We start from the raw sequence: 13,891 nt of genomic DNA on the forward strand, positions 1-13,891 counted from the left end.
AGTACAGAATCTTTTCTTTACACAGGAAAGGGGCGGGGGCTGATGGAGGTCAGCCCCCAGTTGCTATGATGAGGACGGTTACCAGCTGTTCTGTACCATCTGCCGGGAATAACCGGGAGTCATTCCTATTTTTACCCAGGCGCCCCTGGCCGACCTCATCTGAGGCCAGCCAGGAGCACTCACGGGCTGATGACGAGGACGGTTACCAGTCCTACTGCACTGCACCGTCTGCCACCGGGGAAGGGAGGGGAGAGGATGCTGCTTTTCATTGCCCCAGCACCGTGCCTACCAGCAGCATGCAGTAGACATACGGTGACATTTTAAAAAGTCAAACGATTTTTTCCCCTTTTCTTTCACGGGGAGGAGGGGAGATTAAATTGACGAGCTACACCCTGAACCACCCTGGACAACGTGTTTGACCCTACAGGCATTGGGAGCTCAGCCAAGAATGCAAATGCTTTTTGGAGACTGCGCGGACTGTGGGATAGCTGGAGTCCTCAGTACCCCCTCCTTTCCTTCATGAGCGTCCATTTGATTCTTTGGCTTTCCGTTACGCTTGTCACACAGCACTGTGCTGTGGACTTTGCTTCATAGCCTGGAGGTTTTTTTCAAATGCTTTGGCATTTCATCTTCTGTAATGGAGCTCTGACAGAACAGATTTGTCTCCCCATACAGCGATCAGATCCAGTATCTCCCGTACGATCCATGCTGGAGCTCTTTTTAGATTTGGGACTGCATCGCCACCCGTGCTGATCAGAGCTCCACGCTGGGCAAACAGGAAATGAAATTCAGAAGTTCACGGGGCTTTTCCTGTCTACCTGGCCAGTGCATTTGAGTTCAGATTGCTTTCCAGAGCGGTCACAGTGGTGCACTGTGGGATACTGCCCGGAGGAAAATACCATCTATTTGTGGCCACACTAACCCTAATCCGATATGCTAATACCGATTTCAGCACTACTCCTCTCGTCGGGGAGGAGTACAGAAACCAGTTTAAAGAGCCCTTTATATTGATATAAAGGGCCTTATTGTGTGGACGGGTGCAGTTTTAAATCGGTTTAACGCTGCTAAAATCGGTATAAACGCATAGTGCAGACCAGGCCTATAATTCAGCCAAGAGTCCTGTGGCACCTTACAGATCAACAGATGTATTGGAGCATGAGCTCTCGTGGGTGAATACCCACTTCGTCATGCATCCAACGAAGTGGGTATTCACCCACGAGAGCTCATGCTCCAATACGTTTGTTAGTCTATAAGGTGCCACAGGACTCTTTGCTGCTTTTATAGGTCCAGTCTAACATGGCTACCCCTCTGACACTATATAATTCAGTGTTTTGTCAGAGACTGACCAGAGCCTGATGCGTCAGAAAAGTTCCCGGAAAACCTACTGTGGCAATTATGGAACTACCATTCTCCCAATACAGAAAGTTTCTTCCTAATCTCATCGGTTGATGGCTGAATTATGTCTTGAAGCATGACATTTATATCTCTCTTTAAAAATGTATGCTAATTTACTTATGTGTGGTTTCATTAACATAAAATGCCACTACAACGGAGCAAGGAGTTTCACAGACTAGTTGAATTTTGTCTTAAAAAGTATTCCCTTTTATCAGGTAAATTTATTGCCTTTCACTTTCATTGAGTGTTCAACGGCAGTAAGGTTAAATGGAAGACAGATGAGACATTGGGTGCTCCTGATTATCTTATGCCATTCCTTATTTTAATAACTCTGCCACACTGCCTCTTATTTGTTTCTTTCGAGAGCTTAACATTCCCAGCCTTTTCACTCTCTTCGTATCTAAGCTTATTCATTCTTCTAACCATTTTTATCATCCATTTCTGGATCCCTTCTATTATCCCCATGTTTTTTGAGATAGGGTGACTTGTACATTTGGGCCACAAAAACAGATTTTTCATGAAATATGAGTAGAATTAAGAATTATTTTTAATTTTAATGTAAAACAATTTTCTTAACCATTTCCTTGTAGTGTTAGCATTCCAGGCATAACAGCATTGTGCTTGTGGATGAAAACTAAAGGTTCATTTGACTAAACAGACTGGTCTAATTTCACAGCCCAAGCTAAATGAAGTGCAAAATGTAAATAGACAGCACAAATGACGAAAGGTCGTCTGATGAAGTGAGTATTCACCCACAAAAGCTTATGCTCCAATAAGTCTGTTAGTCTATAACAGGGGTCGGCAACCTTTCAGAAGTGGTGTGCCTAGTCTTCATTTATTCACTCTAATTTAAGGTTTCGCATGCCCGTAATACATTTTAATGTTTTTAGAAGGTCTCTTTCTATAAGTCTATAATATATAACTAAACTATTGAATGCAAAGTAAATAAGACTGTTAAAATGTTTAAGAAGCTTCATTTAAAATTAAAATGCAGAGTCCCTCGGACTGGTGGCCAGGACCCAGGCAGTGTGAGTGCCACTGAAAATCAGCTTGCGTGCCACCTTTGGCACGCGAGCCATAGGTTGCCTACCCCTGGTCTATAAGGTGCCATAGGACTCTTTGTCGCTTTTTACAGATCAGACTACACGGCTACCCCTCTGATACTAGATTTCTAGTATTAACTTTTAATAATTCTAATGGATTAGAAGCAAAGGCAAGATTTTTTTTTTTAAATCATCACTGCAATGGATAAAAACTTAAGTTCTGATGCTAATATTAGGCTCCTCTATCTAAAAGGCTTAATTTTCAAAAGTGCTGAGGAGTGGCAGCTCTGATTGACTCTAAATGGTCTGCACCTTTGAAAAAAATCAAGCCTAAAACCTCAATCCTGAAAAGAGATATTGAAGTAAATGAATTTACTCACAGTGCATAAAATTAAGTATGCACTTAAGGCTTTGTGGTAACAACAGAGCACTTAACAGAATTTAGGCACTTAACCGTGGCCAGTGTTTCTTTAACTAGAGCAAGGCAAATGCAATACAGCAAATACTGTACCTGGTGATAGTGCTCACTGCAAAGTGAGATGGAGGCGGAGTCTCATGCATTAGGAGTTTCAAATAGACACTGCTTTGGTCTCTTGCCACGGCCACTACTGGATCAGCCTGTCCTTGGTCACAATTATAGAACAGCTTTGGAACAAGCCTTAAATAAAAGCAGAAAACATGTAAAATAGTAAGCAAAATCCCTTTTTTAAAAGATAGGTATCACAAAAACTGATCTAATGTACAATTTAAGGAGAAGTGTGGGTAAATCTGTGCTAATTTTTTAAATTAAAAGTGTTACTCTAAACTCAAACTCACACTTTCTCCTCAATCATTTAATTCAAAGGAACCATTTACATCCTTACTGGAGACTTGAAGACCACCCACTTTTCCAATTTTACCTTTACCCTCACAGTCCTCTATTGAGACCACTAGCGTTCCAGTAAGGAATACAATAGATTCACTCTGGAAACAAAGTAATTTAAAAATATCTGCAGCAGTGACTGGTGCTGAGTAACAAAACAACAATTTTCGTCCCCTCTTTCCCTCTCTGATCCCACTTACAGAGTGAGGACACATGCCAATATCTTTAGCTTCTGAGTCCAAATAATTCATAAAGTGACACATGCACACACTCTGGTCAGTCAACTGACTAATTTTACAATGCTAGAAAAGTTGTAGCGCACTGAAAACTAAATGTTGAGCCAGAGTTCATGTGTAAATTATAGTGTGATGTTACAATTCATTTTTGTTAACATAGACGGAATTTAATAGCCCAAGAAAATAGAGTTTGGTGACAGGATAACCCATTGACCAATACTTCCTGATTGTTTACCCTGGATTTTGAGGATCAATCTTTTTTAGGCTTGTATGAAACCACTTCAACTTCAGACAAAAATTCTTTCCCAATCTCTGCCCTCTCCATTGTCACCCACTATTCTGGCAACTTTTCCATTCAAGACAAAGGCAGAACAGCAGCCTTCTGTGACACTAGCTTATCTGCTACACCACAGAATCAGATGTCAACATGGGAAATAGTGAAGAGTGGCACCTCAGAGATTAATCATGTTACTCCTTCATTGCCAAATGCCATTCTTGAATATGGTAGCTATACATGATCTGCTACAGGATTGGCTGCTATGATCCCTTACACAAGACTGAAAAAAATCAGTACAGTTCCTGAACTCTAGTCCAAACTTAACCACCAACTCCCTCCATGTCACTGAATAAATCACTTAACCTCCTGGAGTCACAGTTTCCTCATCCATGTAGTGGAGATAATACACCTCACTTCTGGGGGAATTCTGCATCACTGTGCAATGCAGAAATTGTGCAGAATTAATGTTCTGTGCAAAATTTCCTTTTTCCCCCTCACAGAAATGGGCTGCTGGCTTCCATGAGGGGCTGCTGAACTGGCAGAGCCCAGCTTCCCAGCTCCAAATAGAAGACACTGCAGCAGGGAGGGGGCTGAAGAGTCTGGCAGTTGCAGTTCCCAGCATGCTCTAAAGAAGGAAGTGATGTGCAGGAAACTCCATACAAGTCTGGGACCCTGCATCAGGCTGTTTCTCCCTCTGGATCCCCAGGCTCTGGGAGAGGATGCGGTGTGAGTGTCTGGGCTGGGGAGTGCCGCACAGCTGGGCTCTGAGGGAGGAAGGGGTGCAAGAGTCTGGATTGTGGGAGCACCCCACAGTTGGCCTCAGGGGGAAGGGAGGGTGCAGGAGTCTGGCCCCAAAGCTGGGCTCTGGAGGGGATGGGAGAGAGAGACAGGAACTGGGTTGTCTTAGTGGTTTCTTTAACACTACTCCTGGGGGAATATTTTTGGGTCTGTAACAATACAGACAGCTACTGACAGGTATTTTCAAATCAATTACCAAAATAATAATTGAAAGTGGTACGATTATATAGTGTTATTTTGACAAATAAAATATGCAGAATTTTAAAATAGTGTGTGCAGAACTTTTTGGCACAGAATTAACACCTCAGGAGTAATACCTCAAGATTAAGATTAAATGTTTATGTAATGCTTTGAAAAATGGAAATCACTGTGTGATAATTCAAAATAGGTGATTCAGAACCAATGTATTCCTTCCATCACAAGGGGGTGGGTGTGTGTGTGTAGCTATAGATATACATAAAAACAAGGATTAAAATGTAGAGTGTTAAGTACGTCCTAAGTATTTTTTAGTTGCAGGTACAGGAAGTATTAGGCTGGCATATTATTAAAATCCTTTGTTTCAGCTTATACCTCATCAAAGAAGCTGCAGCTATGTGTCTCACTCTGGGGTCTTCATCACCAAGAAGGTAGATTACAACATTGTTGAGAACTCTGTCCTGAAGTTTTAATAGCTATGGGAACAGATTCGTAAAAGCAAAGATGAAACATCATAGCACATTTTCACTGCTCTGACCAACTTCACAGTTTATTAAAGGGGTATTTTGTAGTGTCAACATTTAAAAGTATGATTCCTGTGTAGGCAGAAGTTACTAATAACAGTTTTACTTCTACATTGCTGAACAAACTGTTTATTTACATATGCAAATAATCTAAACATCATAACTTTTTAAAATCATACTATAAAGATATACATTTCAACAGAAAAGCAGCTTTACACCCAGTACTAAGAATTAGGCCTAGATTCAGCAAAGCACATGTGTAAATCCCATTGACTTCTGTAGGTCTTAAGCACCTGATTAAAATTAATCACACACCTAAAGTGTTTTACTGGATCAGTGCCTAAAACCCCAATCATAATGCTTTGATATAATATGCAAAAGATAGGCTTTTTACTTAAGTTCCCTGTAAACTGCATGGTCATATGGCCATGCAGTAGCCTGCTTAGCACCGCACAGGCGCCCAGGGAACCTGCCTGGGATCCTTTGGCCCAAATGTGGCACGGCCCCCCTGCCCCAGCCCCAGCCCCAATTCTGCCACAGCCAGGGGAGAGGTGCCTACGCTGCGGCCCGGAGAGGCCGCAGCAGGGAGAGGTACGTTTCCCCCAAAGCCCAAGTGCTGCTGCAAGGAGAAAGAGCTTGGGTGAGTCCTCTCTCCCCACCACAGACTTGGAGCCATGGAGCACCCTCTTGCACCCCAAACTCTTCAGCGTCACCCCAGAGCCCGCACCCTCAGCTGAAGCCCTCAACCCCTGCACCCAACCCTCTGCCCCAGCTCTGAGCCTCTCATCCCCAGCCCCATGCCAGAGCCCACACTCCAACCATGTGCCCCAGCCCTGAGCCACTCCTCCCCAGCTCCACCCCACAGCGCGCATCCCAACCCTCTGCCCCAGCCCTGAGCCCCCTTCCACACCACCCTCACTATATGAACTTTTTTATGTGCACCAATATGGAGGGGATGTGTCACACATCCATATTGGTGCACATAACAAAATTCATTCCGCACATGGGTGGGAAAAACTAGGGGGAACAATGCTTCTTACCCCAGTATAATGATGAACACCTCTGTGCAAGTTGTCTGCTTTTCCTTCCAAAAAGCTGACTAGCCTTAATAGGTAAAATGGACAAAGACATGTTACTAACCATCATTAAAGTCACAAGAACTTTTCCTAAGTATTACACAGTGTAATTAATTTTTAAAAGAATTAAAATTTACTTTTATTAATTATTTAGGCAAAAAGGTCAGAATTAGCACATTTTAGTTAATCTGTTCCAAAAGACAATATATTGAAACAACATTCTAAAGCTTCCAACATGCTCAACTAGGATCTGGCTGGGGCAATTTTGTATTAATTTATTTTTTAAAATAAGACTTCTATCTCAAAAAGCCTTTGGAGAGTAAAGGAATGTAAAAGCAAGGGCATAAATGCAGTATTATTTACCCAAATAGTTTTTTGGAGTAAGTGAAAAGTGGAAAATAGTTGACAAAAGCTAACAGAAGGAGCTTAAAAATTGTGCTGCATCTAGGACTCCAACAGATTTCACAGGAGTCCTCAGTTATTTTGAACATTGGGCCATATCTATCTGTTCACAGTTTCTTAGAAGACAGATTCAAGCAGGTTAAAACACCACACAGAAGTTGCTAATATGCCCAATCCTGTAAACACTGATGTTAATGGCAGCTTTCTAGTCAGTCTTGAGGATTTGTTTTATAAGAGGTTCATTAATTTTTCAAACTATTCAAACTTAAATTCACAAGCTAGATACTGTATGCACAGCTACAACACAACTTATTGAAATATGCACACTTACCGGAAATCTATCTCAGCAAGAGTTTCCAGAAGCTCTGTCCTTACTAGCCAATAAGAACTATTCTTCAGAGTAAGGAGGTTGATGATTAACTGTAAACCTAGTTCACAATAACTGCTACTGCACAAGCTCATGATGCAATGCTAAAAAGGTAGAGACACAAGTTATCAATTATTATGCTACCTTTTAGTGATTTAGAGAGCATCTCTTCTTGCACCAACTTCGTGCTTAAACATATAAAAACCTAAAACCAACCTATTGCAGGGGCTAAAGCAGAGAAACTCTAGAGTACCTCTACAGGGGCTGAGCACTGAGCTTAGTGAGCTGCTAGGAAAGTCTGAAGGCTCCAAACTCTGGCAAGAGACTTCAAGACTCAGCAAGACAGCACCTGAGGGGCCACAGTCTATAGGGATACCTCTACTCAAAAACCTCTTCCCTAGTGAAATGACTCCTACAGGAGGGCCGGAGCAATATTAAATTTAAATGTCAAAGCAAGAGACTGAGTCATACCTCCTTGGTTTTATCCCCAATTCTGCGCTGACTCACTATGTGTTCTTGGGCAAGTCATGTAACCTTTCTGGATTCTTCTACCTCTATCTTTACTGGTCTACAAAAGTAATACACTTCTCTCTGAGAATGAATAGCTGTAAAGTGCTTTGAATTACTTATGCTGAAGGGAACTAAGTGTTAAAATAGTAGAATATGCTTAATTGAGGACTACCCACATCCAGCCACCCCCACACTTCCCTAAATTTTCCAAAGTTTTAGAAGACTCTACACCACACACTGCCTACATTTAAAAAGGGAAATGCCACTGGAACCAGTAAATCTTTAAAAAATTGAATGAATTCTAAGTGCCACCACTGCATGCATACATACCTAAAATCATCATGGATTACAGGGTAAAGAGCCCAGCTTCCATAAAATGTGAATTTTCACACATTAAAACGACTACATTTCATTGACCCAAGTTCCTCTCCTCCAATTCCATTCTAGACCCTCTCCAGTTCCGCTTCTTGTGCTCCAATTAAGCTGCTCTCGCCAAAGTCTAATGACCTCTGCTTAGCTAAAGCTACGAATCAGTATTCCAACCTCATCTTCCTTGACCTGTCAGCCACCTTCAACACAGGGAACCATATTCCTATTCTTGAAATCTTGTCCTCCCTTGGCTTCTGTGATTCTGCCCTCTCCTGATTCTCCTACCTCTCTAATCATTCCATCAGTGTATCATTGCTACTCTACAACTTTCTGTAAGGGTTCCACAGAGTCTTTGGTCTCCTCCTCTCCTCCCTCCCCATCTTATCTCTAGGTAATGAGACCCCATAAACACAAATTCAACTACCATCTTTATGCTGACAACTTAGAAATCTACCACTATTCCAGACCTGTCTCCTTCTGTCTAACCTAAAATTTCTGCTGGTCTCTGATGTTTCTTCATGGGTGTCTAGCCATCAACTCAAGCTTAGCATGGTTTAAACAGATCTTAATCTTTCCCCACAAGCTTGGGCATTATCTTTGACTTGGACCGCTCTCTCTCTTTCTCTCTAGGTCTCCACACCCAGGGTATGTATAAATCTCGTAGAATTTTCTGCATAACATCTCTAAGCTAGGACCCGTCCTATCCACACAGCTAAAATTCTGCTTGCATCTCGCAACTCAATTACTGCAATTTCACTGGCCCTGACAAATGCAATCTTGTGCCACTTACATTCATTCAGAATGCTGCTGCAAAGTTCATTCTTCTGACTTGCCACTTTAACCATATCGCCCCTCTTTTTTAATCCCTAAAATGCCTTCCCCCTTTTTAGTGCTTGTTGCTTGTCTTCCAAGGCTCTCCACAATCTCTCTTTCACTATCAAACTGTTAACTCCCACCTATTATCAACCAACCAATCATGTCAGCCTCCACTGCCCACTTACTAAAAACTTCTCTTATGTTGTCCCTCATGCTTGGGAGCAGCTCCCAGGGAACCCTTATCAAGCGCTCTCACTATCCTCCGAATTCTCCTTGACTATGATGCTTGAAAAAAATTGGAGAATGGTTAGGCCACTGGGTGCATTAATAACTACTGCCTATCATGCTAATCAAAATTATCTGATTTCCTTGAATTCTTCCATCAGTTAGTATCCATGTGCTGTCTCCTCTCATACTTCGACTGTATGCTCTTTGGGGCTGGGACCATCTTTTTGTTCTGTGATTTTTCAGCACCTAGCACAATAGAGCCCTAGTCCATGACAAGGGCTCTACAGTAATAAGCAAAAAACAATAGAAATTTTGCTAACCCTCACAGCCGCACAAGCCAGTTTGCATGTAACTGAGGATTCATCTTTCAGAGTTTTCTGCAAGAGAGGTATACAGTCTACCAGAGAAAAGAGATTTCCTGAAAAGAAAATAATGAAACAATAAGGGCATAGTTTTCACTACATGCACCAAAACAACCCCCTCAAAATAACTCAACTGTTACCTGTTGAACTTCTGACATTTGCAAGCCAGTTTTCCACATCAAAACGTGATTTATTGAGAATGGAGTAGACAATGGTTCCACATAGAATGGCAGTAGCTCCTCTAATCTGGGGATCTCCATGATCAATATAGTTCAAAACATCTGATACATACTGCTCTTCTGAGAAAATAAGTTACAACTACTTTAGTTGAAAAATACTAATTCTAGGATTTAACAAGTCTTCTATTGACATTTCATTGCTTACAACAAATGTAAATAGACTCCAGTAAATCAGCTATAATAAACAAGGCACAAAGCTTCTTAAAAAACAAATAAAATGAAAGCATGTTACTATTTTCTATCATCCAAGCATGCACTAAATTAATAATGAAGCAGCAGTTCTGGAATGATACTTGTGGCCCAATTAATATCTAACATAGTATAGAACAGGTAATGTGTTAGAAGACCACTCGAACAATTTATTCCATGACTGGGAATCTTTAAATCAAGATTGGGTGGTTTTGTTTTTTTTTTGTTTTTTTTTAAAAGAAAAAATTATACACTCTACCGATATAACGTGACCCGATATAACACGTATTTGGATAGAACATGGTAAAGCAGTGCTCGGAGGAGGGGGCAAGGGGTTTGCGCGCTCTGGCGGATCAAAGCAAGTTCAATATAATGCGGTAAGATTTTTTTGGCTCCGGAGGACAGCGTTATAATCGGGGCAGAGGTGTATATATAAAATATACAAAAATCTAGTTCAACTAGAAATTATTGGATTTGATAAAAAAATTACTTGGGTGATGTTCTATGCTCTACACATTATGCAGGAGGTAGACTAAATGGTCATAATGGGCCCCTCAGACCTTTAAATCTATGAATATTTTGTCCTTGCAGGATCCAATAGGTCTTCTCCATCTCTGAGCCCAATCCAATAATATTCTAGCATAGCTGCAAAAATTACAACCACCAAACCTTCAAAGGACTGCATTAACAAGAGGCTATATTAACAACGTGTTAACCCTTGAGGGCTCAGCTGAGTGCTAGTTCATCATTTAGCAGCAAGGCATTCCCTGGGAAATATCCCTCCCTCTTCCACCCTCTAACTTCATCACCTCAACAAAGCTGCTATTTAGAAAATCCACTACCCAACTACAAGATTGCTAGTTTTTAGGTATCTATTTTTTTTTTAAGATAAAAATCTGAAAGTCAGAATCTCTACACTATTTATATTCAACTTTAAAAAAAAATCATATCGGCAAGTTTCAGGTCATTGTGATTTAAAGATAAGTTATGAAGTGAGCAAATGAAGATATTTGGTTAGATTATTGCTAATACTATAAATTAAAGAAACCAGGGAGGGTTCAAAGCCCTTTTTGAAAGCAGCCTCCATTTTTCTATCTGTGGGCTCTTCAGGGAAGAACTCACCTTCTGAGGGAATAACCTTATCCCTGGAGAGGGACACAACAGCAATATCAACAACCTCAGCAATACAGCCCTTTGGTTCCTGAATGTTATGGAGCCTAAGGCTGCTCTTGTTAACATGCTCGCCCTTATCAGGCTTGTTCTATTCATTCCTAATCACTTCCTCAAAGGAGGAGCAAAGAGGTACTGCAGCATCAGGGGAAGATTTTGAAATAGAGAAATTTATTCTGAGGCTTACTCACTGGAGCCTACTCAGGTTTCAGAGCCAGACAGCTCATCTTCCTCAGTGGAGGAGGGGGAGGGGAGAAGGAAGACTCCGCTCTCCTGCATATTTTGTGCTTTGTCTTTTCCATTTTAGGTTTTCACATTTTTTTTAAACCGTTTTGCACACTTTGAGAGCTTAGAAGTTCTACTGTGGCTTTGGTGAGGCCTTTTGCGGCTCGTGTTTCTTAGGGCCTGGAACCCTCTTCAACGGTCTGTCTCAGAATCCTTGCCCACAGGGTCCCATTCCCCCTGGGACAGGGGGAGGGAAGGAATTCATTGTCAGAGTCTTCCTGGTTGGAAGGAATGAAGGGGCTGATTAGAAGCCCAGCTTCTTTCCTCAGGGTGCTCAGGACCCACTTTAAGATTTGGAAAGGGGGGATTTATGGCCCCACGGGCTTCCCTTCTTTCTTCTGCAGAGGTTCCCTAGGACTTAAGCCCTGAGTCAAGTGGTCAGGGTCCTTGCTTTTGGAACCTCTTCCTGCTCTGCACTGGGGTTCCTGATCCATTTTTCCCCAGCTGGTGTTACAGTTGCCTCAGTGGGCAGGGACGTATCCGACTCATTGCCCCAAGACCTAACGGAGTTAGGGTTGGAAGGCTGGGCGCAGGCTGAGCACAACTCTCCATCTGCTAAGCCTGGGAAAGCTACCTCACATATAGAGCACTGCCTGAATTTGCTCCAGTGCTTTCTCTGCTGTGCTACCATGCCTGTAAGGGATAGAGGAGCCTTCACAGAGATGCTGCAGTAGAGGCTCAAGGATGATTACCCAATGCAATAAGGAGGAGGAATACTAAGGAGGAGTAACAGCTCTCCATTGCCCAAAAAACTGGGCAGTAAAGTTAAAATAGAAGGAATAAGGGAGGCAGCAAAATATACCACCATTGTCTGCTGCTGCAGAAACAGACATATCTGGCAGTAAGCAGGAGCAGAGGCAGTGTGACCAAACTACACAGCACCAGAACATTGACCTGCCTCCATTAGCTACAGCGAGAGGAGCCCAGCTCAGATACTCAGACTTATGAGAGCCAGTACGCTGCAGAAACGAACTTTTCAAAATATACAAATACCACAATTATGATCACCTAGTCTTACCTTCAGCATAACAGGGGCCACGGAATTTCACTCAACTCCTGCAAACCCCTGACTTCTGGCTGGCTAGAGTACCTCTTTTAGAAAGACATCCTATCATAGTTTAAAACTTCAAGTGGAGCAGAATCCATGACGTCCCTAGGTAAGTCATTCCACTAATTACACCATTAAAAGTTTGTATCCTATATGCTGTCTGAATGTGTGTAGCCTCAACTCTCAGCCATTGGCTCTGGTTATGCTTTTGTCTCCCACATTAAAGAGTCGAAAATCATCATCATCAGAAATCTTTTCCTGCATGTAGGTACTTAGACTATGATCATATCACCTAATCCTTAAATTTCTCTTTGATAAACTAAATAGATTGAGCTTAAGTCTTGCACTATAAGGCACATTTTCCAGATCTCACATATTTCTTGTAGGTCTTTTCTGATCCCTTTCTAATTTTTCAGCATCCTTTCTTAAAGTGTAGGTACCAAAACTGGAGATAGCATTTTAAGTAATGGTCTCATTAACGCTGCATACAGATGTAATACCATTTGATATTCACATTTATACATCAAAGGATAGCATCAGCCCTCTTAGCCACTGCATCTTACTGGGAGCTCATTTTAAACTGGTTATCAACCAAGACCCCTAACTTCTTTGGAGAGTCATTATTTTTTGCAGGATATAGCCCCCATCCTAAGTCTGATCTATATTCTTTGTTCCTAAACATATAATTTTGCATTGGGTGTAGTAATGGTGAGATCTAAAACAGGATTCCTGAAGTGTAATACTCAGGCTTTGTTGACACTCCGAAAAATTAAAACCTCTTAAAAACCCTAGAACATTTGTAGAACACTCTGCATCCACACAGACACACCAAATGGTTTACAAACAGTTGTGAAACCATTTAGAACAGATTACCATTAACATATTTAAAACTGGTTAAACTAATTGGTTTGGTGCCAGGATAGCTGCAGACAAGCAAAAATGATTTCATTAATTCTCCTGCTACAGTTCCATAGTGCACTGGTACTGCTGCAAAATCTCAGTGTCCACTGCTTCGCATAGCCAAGTGGAAAACGTGGGCATTGTAACTGAAATAGTTAAAGATAGCACTAGTGTGCACATAGAGTAATACTTAAACTGATGTGACATGGCTAATATACGTGACCTCTGTGTACACTAAAGAACTGAACTGGACATTGAATGATGTATTCAAAAGTCAACAAGTTAATGTTTCACAAAAGAGTATGGAACGATAATGTAAACCTCAACATACCATACTCTTCTCCCATGGTTTCAAGAGGTGTCTTATACAGTTTGCTGAAGAAAGATTCAGGATGAAGGGCAACAGCTGCTCCAACACAACTTACTGCCAATGCTTTTACACTGACCCTCACCTCCCTATCGGGAACTAAAGCTGTAAAAAAAGAAAAAAAGAAAATAAAAGAAAAATGTTGAATGTAAATAACTACTTTCAATTGTTAAAGAGCAAAAGCACACAAAATTAATATCCTGTTACAATTAACCTGGATAAATATTATTGAC

The 13,891-nt window shown here is 41.5% G+C and overlaps 1 protein-coding gene across 9 annotated transcripts in view; it reads right to left on the bottom strand.

Moving 5' to 3' along the window:
- The window catches only part of HTT (huntingtin), a 232,497-nt gene that overhangs the window by 162,122 nt on the left and 56,484 nt on the right, over positions 1-13,891 (bottom strand). For 8 of the 9 annotated variants that reach the window (XR_007773556.1, XR_007773557.1, XM_050947253.1 and 5 more), the window contains 7 exons: positions 13,623-13,763; positions 9,601-9,759; positions 9,419-9,516; positions 7,140-7,279; positions 6,371-6,434; positions 5,182-5,282; positions 2,950-3,096 (listed from right to left, as the gene is read on the bottom strand). Coding sequence is in view for 7 of the 9 variants with exons in the window: in XM_050947253.1 (XP_050803210.1) it covers positions 2,950-3,096; positions 5,182-5,282; positions 6,371-6,434; positions 7,140-7,279; positions 9,419-9,516; positions 9,601-9,759; positions 13,623-13,763 (850 nt within the window). In the remaining 2 variants the exon portion in view is untranslated. The remainder of the gene's footprint in view (positions 1-2,949; positions 3,097-5,181; positions 5,283-6,370; positions 6,435-7,139; positions 7,280-9,418; positions 9,517-9,600; positions 9,760-13,622; positions 13,764-13,891) is intronic. The other variant, XM_050947252.1, reaches the window with a different exon arrangement.

The sequence above is a fragment of the Gopherus flavomarginatus genome, chromosome 3 (genome assembly GCF_025201925.1).
Source record: "Gopherus flavomarginatus isolate rGopFla2 chromosome 3, rGopFla2.mat.asm, whole genome shotgun sequence".
Classification (NCBI taxonomy): Eukaryota; Metazoa; Chordata; order Testudines; family Testudinidae; genus Gopherus; species Gopherus flavomarginatus.